Source organism: Arachis stenosperma, chromosome 8 (genome assembly GCF_014773155.1).
Source record: "Arachis stenosperma cultivar V10309 chromosome 8, arast.V10309.gnm1.PFL2, whole genome shotgun sequence".
NCBI classification, from domain to species: Eukaryota; Viridiplantae; Streptophyta; class Magnoliopsida; order Fabales; family Fabaceae; genus Arachis; species Arachis stenosperma.
This window is the reverse complement of record NC_080384.1, coordinates 2,394,220-2,402,596: the sequence shown is the minus strand read 5'-3', so window position 1 is coordinate 2,402,596 and position 8,377 is coordinate 2,394,220. Positions and strand designations below refer to the sequence as shown.

At 37.2% G+C, this 8,377-nt stretch overlaps 2 protein-coding genes across 2 annotated transcripts; both read left to right on the top strand.

Annotated features, from left to right (window-relative positions):
- Nucleotides 1-293: 293 nt before the first annotated feature.
- Nucleotides 294-4,614, top strand: LOC130946533 (uncharacterized). The gene is made up of 15 exons (XM_057875300.1): nucleotides 294-520; nucleotides 606-690; nucleotides 990-1,481; nucleotides 1,590-1,758; nucleotides 1,849-2,001; nucleotides 2,160-2,254; nucleotides 2,357-2,448; nucleotides 2,654-2,724; nucleotides 2,824-2,959; nucleotides 3,391-3,450; nucleotides 3,545-3,630; nucleotides 3,729-3,805; nucleotides 3,895-3,965; nucleotides 4,113-4,170; nucleotides 4,260-4,614. Exons 1-15 carry the CDS (start codon nucleotides 294-296, stop codon nucleotides 4,404-4,406), a joined length of 2,019 nt encoding a protein of 672 aa, XP_057731283.1. The 3' UTR covers nucleotides 4,407-4,614.
- Nucleotides 4,615-7,043: 2,429 nt separating this feature from the next.
- On the top strand, nucleotides 7,044-7,895 carry LOC130944480 (uncharacterized). The gene is made up of 2 exons (XM_057872816.1): nucleotides 7,044-7,410; nucleotides 7,497-7,895. The coding sequence occupies exons 1-2, from the start codon at nucleotides 7,044-7,046 to the stop codon at nucleotides 7,739-7,741; spliced, it is 612 nt and encodes a 203-aa protein (XP_057728799.1). The 3' UTR covers nucleotides 7,742-7,895.
- The last annotated feature ends 482 nt before the right edge of the window (nucleotides 7,896-8,377 follow it).

Here is an 8,377-nt window from a genome sequence, read left to right as displayed (position 1 = left end):
TCAACCATACTTTTCACTATCCAATATCCATAGTGTTTTTATTTATTTATTTATTTAAGAAATTGATTGAAGAATATAAGTCATAAATTGAGCAGAGTACTTCACGTGTTGGTCGCGTTTCCCGCTGGCGCGAGAGGAAATAACCCCTCCGATTTTGAAGTTTGAAAAAGTAAAGGAGCTCGCAGCTCTTTTATTTTTCGTTCTAATGATCCAACATCCAAACAAAAATCCAATAAGCATAGCTATTCATTCATTCTCCTTCGCCATGAAAATTCTAATTACGAGTTAATGCGATGGATGAAACCTCTTCTATCTTGTTGCCTACTCAGAGATACGCAGCTGCTGCTCTGTTTGCTCTCGCACTTCACCACTCTCAGATCCATCAATCTCAAACTCCCGACACTCCTCACGCCGATGCCGACGGTGATGCTACTAGCCCCGCCTCCGCCAAGGCTTCTGTTTCCGACGATTCTGACCTTTGGATCCACGATAAGCGTGGTTTGCTCTTCCCAGTGTTTAGGTACGCAATTCAATTCAACTCATCTCATCAAAGTTAACGCATTGAGAATCTTTGAAATTTGAATGATAGGTTGATAAATTCACAGGTTTCTCGGAGTGGATGACCAAGCGTGGTGTGGCCTAAAGGAAACTGCAGGTTCTTCTCCTCAAGTCAGGGATCACGTTGGAGCTGTAAGTCGCTCATTCATTCTTTTCTCTTTCACAGTTTCACTATCCGTTGTTATCTCTTTGCTTGTAGAACGAATTCGATTTGTCGCTATGTAGAAAGAAAATGCCAAAATGGATATACAGGTAAACATTCATAAAGAGAGAGAAACCACAAATCATGTTATAGTGATAGGTAGGGCGAAGGCCTGTGTTGATTTTGTTTTATTTTTCTCAATCTGCATTTTCATTCCTTGTTCATATAATAATAATAATATTACTGAAAATGAAATGTTAAAAAGGATAGTTATATGACTTTGTTTCAGTTCTTGAAACTACTGTCCGAGGAAGGTGATGCAGCTTCTTCAGAAAGACTGGCTAAAGAAGCTGCATTGGCCAAGGTTCTTGATATCACAGTTGAAAGCAAGGAAACTGATGCTGATTCTTCAGGCGCAGAACGTGGAAGCCATGAGTTGAAAAATGGAAACCAAGGAGATTCAAGCAATGCTACGACAGAATCATCTGCTGTGATTGCTCAGCCACGTCATGAAACAATCGAGAGCTCAGTTCTGGTGCCTCAGAAGAAAGAAGCTTCCCTTGCACTTGAAAATGATGTTTTTGAAGAACCTTTGGAGGAGGCAACCCTTATCAGTTACCAGAGGAAAGTGACAGTTCTTTATGCACTTCTTTCAGCTTGTGTAGCAGATATTGCTAAGGATGACAAGAACTGCTGTCGTGCAAGGCAGGGGTATGATGCTCGTCACCGTGTTGCTTTGCGGTTGCTTGCTTTATGGCTCGGTGTCAAGTGGAATGAAATGGTCTGTGTGCTTTGATACCTGTATGTCTATGGTTTGGTGGTTTTAACAAAGCGGTTGTTGGAGAGAACTCTATTGTCTAATCACAAACTTAATCATAATGTTTTGTAGGAAGCAATGGAGTCAATGGTTGTTTATTCAGTAATGAATTCAGCGATTAAAGGAGGAGACAAGGAGGAAGAAACTGTAGAAGCAGAAACCAACTGGGATAAATGGAAGCGTGGAGGTATTATTGGAGCAGCTGCTTTAACAGGAGGAACCTTAATGGCTATAACCGGTGGTATGTCTGCATCTCTATCTCATAAGTATCTTTATCTAACCCAAGAATGAGATAGTATCGGCTTCTTAAGTGTTGTGAATAATGTGATAGGCTTGGCTGCCCCAGCAATTGCCCATGGATTAACTGCTTTAGCTCCTACACTGGGCACTATTGTTCCTGCCATTGGAACTGGTGGTTTTGCTGCAGCAGCAACTGCTACAGGATCTGCTGCTGGATCAGTAGCCGTTGCTGCATCATTTGGAGGTGAGGAAGAAATACGGTCAAAATGCTCAAGTTTATATCCAATCTTTACTTAACTTCATAAAACATCTGCCTCTTATTGTGCTGTAGAGGCTTTGGCAGGTTTTTCACTGCAAGATAAATGCTAATTGATATGCTTTTAAGATTATTTTGTATCTCAGCTGCTGGAGCTGGCCTTACTGGTAGTAAGATGGCAACAAGAATTGGAAGTCTTGAGGAATTTGAGTTGAAAGAAATTGGAGACATTCATCAGGGTGTAAGTTCCAAAAGTCTTTATAATTTACATCACCTTTAACCAAGCAGGATATTCAACTTTATATCACTACAGGACTATGATTGTTAAAATTTTCAATTTCAGCGTCTAGCAGTAGGAATCTTCATTTCAGGGCTTGCGTTTCAGGAAAAAGATTTTGTAGAACCTTGGGAAGGTTACTGCAATAACATGGAGAGGTGAGGAAAAATTATTCCACAAGAACTAGATGTTTATAGACATGCAAAAGTATATGATGACCTTCTATATCCAATAACCTTAATCTAATTAACTATTAATTTTACTAAATGTTATTTCAGAGGAATTTAAAATCCCGTGTGCTTTAAGTTAAAAGTTTCATTTTCAAATATTTCAGTTGCTGTATTTAATATCCTGTCTGTGTAGGTATGTGCTTCAATATGAGTCACAAATTTTGATTGCACTAAGCACTGCCATCCAGGACTGGATCAGATCAAGTAGCTCTGTTGAACCCTGTTTTTTATTTTATTTTTTACTTAAGAGTCAAATATATTTGATATATTCTAATTGAAAGTATTTACTGGTCAATATTGTAGAAATTATGCTCGAGTTGATGAAAGATGGTGCCATGCTGACAGTATTAAGTACCCTTGTGTCAGCATTAGCGTGGCCTGCAACTTTAGTTACTGCATTTGATTTTATAGACAGCAGATGGGCAATTGCAGTGGATAGGTTGGTTATGTTTCTTGGTTGTACCACTTCTGTCAATAGATAAAATATATTCATGCCTATAGAAATGCCGCGATGGCTGTTCAAAAACAGCAGACACAGTTAGCCTAGAAATTTCTTACAAGGACAGAGGCTCAGTTGCTTTGAATTTTCAGTTATAAGCTTCTAGCGGTACTCATGATCTTAACGATTCAATATTATGGTTTCATCATATCTGTATCTACTGATCTATTCTGGTCCATTCATTTTCTTTGATAAATTTGTCTTCGCCTGAGGAAATTGTCTATTTTATTTAGGTTAAAAAAATCTCCTTAATATCTTGGTGTAATTACTTTCCGCTAGTGATCTGATCTTGTGAATTGTGAATCAACTTTTGTTGATTCTTTAAAATTTTTACATCATATGTAGCCTGGTAATCCTCTTTGTTGGAACAGATCAGACAAGGCGGGTAAAGTGCTTGCTGATGTCTTGCTGAAAGGCTTGCAGGGAAACAGGTAACACCAGCTAATGTTACAGCAAAAAGATTGATTATGCTATTGCCTCGTTGTATAATCCGATATATTTTGTAGCTTTCTATTTATGGTCCAGGCCTGTGACACTAGTAGGTTTTTCATTGGGAGCCCGCGTTATTTTCAAGTGTCTCCAATGTCTGGCTGAGGCCGAAGGAGACAATGGTAGTCTGGAATATCATCATCTCTTGATTTTCATATGTATTGAAAAATTAGATTATTTTTTGGTTTATGAAACCTTCATACTGTGCTAACTTATACAGCCGGACTGGTGGAAAGGGTTGTTATCCTTGGAGCACCCATCTCGATTAAAGATGAAAATTGGGAGGCAGCTAGAAAGGTACCCAGCTATAACATCCCTACAAACTATTTTTAAATCTCCATCTATTAACTTTTTATTAAGTATTCAGTAATCCAACCCACATGCAGATGGTAGCTGGAAGGTTTGTGAACGCTTACTCTAAGAATGACTGGACACTAGGTGTAACTTTTCGTGCCAGGTACAGGTTCTCTACATGATTTACGCCAAGTCATGCTAATTAACATTCATTATGCTGCATACTATATATTGCAAAATGTTAGTTCCTACTTGTCCTTTTATATAGATTTGACTAGACCTATATTTGAAATAAATTTTGTGTGCATAGTTTGCTTTCTCAAGGACTAGCTGGAATCCAACCTGTTGATGTTCCAGGGATGGAGAATGTAAGATTTTTCAATCCTATTCCTATATTTAGTTGAACTGTTTTACATTGTATTGCTTAAAGTTGCCATCTTCTTTTGTTACTTTGCAGATTGATGTGACACAATTGATAGAAGGCCACGCTAGCTACCTGCAGGAGACACGGAATATACTTAAGTACCTTGAATTGGACAATTATAACTCTATTTTCAGAAATGAACCTGAAAGCCCCCAGGGGCAGAAGAGTACAGCGAGCTAGCTTGCATTTTCTTTCCTTTTTCTCTTCCACTCTTCTGCTGCTTTGTTAACAGACTAATATCAATATAATTTTCTCTCTTGGATACTCCCTATATACGGATAAACACTAAAGAGTGGTGTGGCTAGCAATGTTTGTTGGTGGATCGGAGCAGGTTGTGTTAGTACGATTAGAAGGAATAATAATGTTGTGTCATTAAGTGTGTGGAGATAGCTGATAAGATTGGAAGCTAAAAGATCCCGAACTTCCTATTGAAAGGGGGTTAGGAGACAATTGAAAAATGGTCATAATGTATTATTCTTTTTGAAGTTTTGTCTTACCATAGTTACCTTCATTTCTCTGTTTTATAGCATTTGTCGTCTATTTGCCAGCCTTAATTTGATCATGATGAGATTATTACGATTTGTATTCACAAATCCCCTATGTTAATTCTGGATCGGCATATTATATCAATTAGCTGACCTATAGGAATACAATACAACTAAAGGTGCTAATTAGAGAGATATACTTAAGATTTTTATTTAGTTAGTTTATTTGTTGTGGTTCTTTAGCTTGATACTGGGTTTCACGTGGATGGTGGTGGGAAGCATGTGCGTTGCAAGTGATTCGGGTACCAATATGGTATGGATGGTATATGCAGCAACACATCTTCGATGTTCCCACAACCATCCCCACTAAGCCACATTAGGAGGACTAGGTCTTGTATTATACGTTGTTCTATAGATTCGTAGGCGTAAAGGTCAAGCAATAGTAACTTACGACGCTGGGTTGGACATAAATACGAAGGAGATGCTAGTCAATTATCAAATACCAACCAGCACATTGGTGATGCATGATAGCGTTAAGTGAATTGCCTGGAGTGTTAAGTATGTTATTTAATTTGTTTTAAATATGTTAAATATGTAAGTACAGGTAGTTGATTCAAGAGGTTAATCATTCACTAATTTAATTTCGCCACTATCGTATATACAGTTATTGTAATCTTATTGACCAGATCAACATGGTGAAATGTGAATGATTAGACGACTAATGAGTATCAGTGTGTATCACAGCTTACTAAAGTCTTCTGAAATATCCAATAAATAACTTAAACGAATTTAACAATATTAAGTTATTAACACATTATTTTTAGTTTGGCATTCCCATATTCATATCATCATACTACTCTTCTTTTTGAAAAAATTCTTTGTCGAATCACATGTTTTTTGAATTGAGTCAAACATTGTTTGCATCTATTTAAAGGGTGTTTCATTTTCAAATTTTTTAATATGACATTTCCATACTCTTATATCAAGAACCTGTGTCTGTGACACAATAATAAATATTGCAGCGGTCCAAAAATCTTCTAGAATGTCCAATAAACAACCTATAACAATTTAACAATAATAATTTGTTGGCTTAATATTCAAAAGCTGTTTGAATTCATAATTCTTAACGTGAATATTGTATTGTGAAAAAAAAAAAGGAATATTTTGTACCACAAAAGAAAATTAAGGAATATATATGTAGTTATAGTAAATGTTTCTCAAACAGTCAAACTCATGAGAAAATTAATTAAGGAGAGACCTTGAGAGAAGACAAAATTCCAGGCATTGAAGCCTAGTGTCCCACTATGGCATAACTAACATTAGGCATAAGATAGAAAGAGCACTTTTGGTCGAGAACTTCTGTGCTGTGTTCCAACTTCCTGTTGAATAAGACTTAAAACTAACCATTTGGTCCTCACAGTGATTACCTTCGCGGTGAGTATCTGTGACGACTGAACTCATGCTTTTATATAAAGTATAGAGTCATGCTTGAATATAGCTAGATTGTGGCAAAAGTTTCATAAATCATAATGCTTGATACAAAGAGTAATCTGGTCCTGCGTCTTGTGTTTGGTATTCTACCTTTCTTCTTTTAATTTATAATAAATTACAGTGCTTTTAGTAATTCATCAATGTTCACTGCATGCTGCCAAAAGCATTTTTTAATTTGAAATGTAGACGACGGCTTAGTTTTATTTGATCGGATCAATCAAATTTTTTATAATAAAATTAAAATACCAATAATTTAAGCAGAAAAAAAGTATGATTTAGAGTCCACCTTGTAAGATATATAAAAAATTTATTAGTGAGAATGAATTCACTAAAAAATGAGGTAATAGACAAAGCCAAGACAGGTCCCTACAGGGTTTGTTGAGAGAACTATGGGGACAACCGATGTTAGTGTCACACTACTTACTTACTAACTTACTACTATACACTTAGCATTTATGTCATTATCAGTAAGTGGTGGGGACAAAGTGTGGATAAAGGCATGTTCTTTAATTTCCTGCTTATACTATATGTTAATTCTAAGTGGCTACTCCAATGAAGATTTAATGATTGTTATCAAGTGAAGATATATCATTTTGACTATTGGATGATAAATTGTAGGGCTTGATTTTATTTAAAGTAAAAGTGTTATTTTTATTTAAAGTATTACAAAATAAATAAGTTGCTCTTTTTAAACAAGGATCATCATGAGAAGATGTTTTTGACATCTTCATATGGTAGTAGTTGCCTTAATCTTAATTGTTATAGATCTGGTTAAGTAGGGACGCACATTGCGACAACATGCACCATCCACAACTACGACTACTACTATATATACACGCACATGAGCTTGAAGGAGACGGCACCCGTTATATGCAAAAACATTCTTGTTCTTATGGCGTTCACTTTCAGAAATTCTCCTCTGCTTCTCTTTCTGTTATTTGTATTTGTGGGTCTTAAAGGTGTCGAGCTAAAAAATGACACTGCTCCCAGGCAAAGCAATAATGCCGCTTTCGTAACTAATAACTCTACTCAGGGAAAGCACAACACTAGTTCCGAGAACAAAGTTGTCAAAGGTAGTAGTTGGTATTATAGAGGAAGAGGGGGAGGCAGCGGTGGTGGAGGTGGTGGTGGAGGAGGAGGAGGAGGAGGAAGAGGAGGAGGAGGAGGAGGAGGTGGAGGTGGAGGTGGAGGTGGTTGGGGTGAAGGCGGTGGTGGGAGCTATACATGGGGATGGGGTGGAGGAGGAGGAGGAGGAGGAGGAGGAGGAGGGGGTGGGAGTGGATGGGGATGGGAGGAGGAGGAGGTGGTGGTGGATGGTGGAAATGGGGTTGTGGAGGGGGACGAACAAGGCATGGTAGCAATAAGCTGAAGAGGAAGGACATATCTGAAAATAAGAAAGATTATAGGATTGGAGAGTATGCAGAATGCATGGCAAGAACACGATGCCAGGGGATGAGATTGGAGTGCCCTCTTCATTGCGGAGGACCTTGTCTTTATGACTGTCACCATATGTGCAAACCTCACTGTTACCGACCCTAAAATCATCGTCGTCCCTCCTACTTTCTTTTAGTTATTCATTTTCCTTCCTTTTCTGTTAATTTCATGCATGCAACTTTTATATGATCGAATCAATATAATAATCATTCTTCTATATTGAGTTTGTTTAGGTAACTAGTAGAAAGCCTTGTGTTATTTTCAGCATCCTTATTAGATTGTACTACTAATCATTACCAAAATCATTAATAATCTTTTATACTGCTTGATTCTTTTCCTTCCATTTCATTTCTTCAAAATAGTTGCGAGATGATGATTGAATCTTAGATATACTAGCTATAAATATTCATGAACGTTTGTTGATGGGCTATGTTTGCTGAATTAATCATGGTATAAATAAAGGCGGATGCTTCCATAAAGTGGTTCTAAAACACTTTTTGTAAAGATGCTATAGGTGTTATAATATGATTGGATATATTTATTAAACCGGTTTAATAATTTAAATTTAAAAAAATTAGAAAAAATCGGTTTATTTTAATAAAACCGATAAAGTGTAAACCCATTTTTTATGATCCACACTGAGTCACTCCGCCGCTGCAATGAAAACCCATACCCAACCCTAAGACGGCCACCTTCCTCCCTCTTCTTCTTGGTTGAACGCCGGCGTCGCTATCGCCGGCC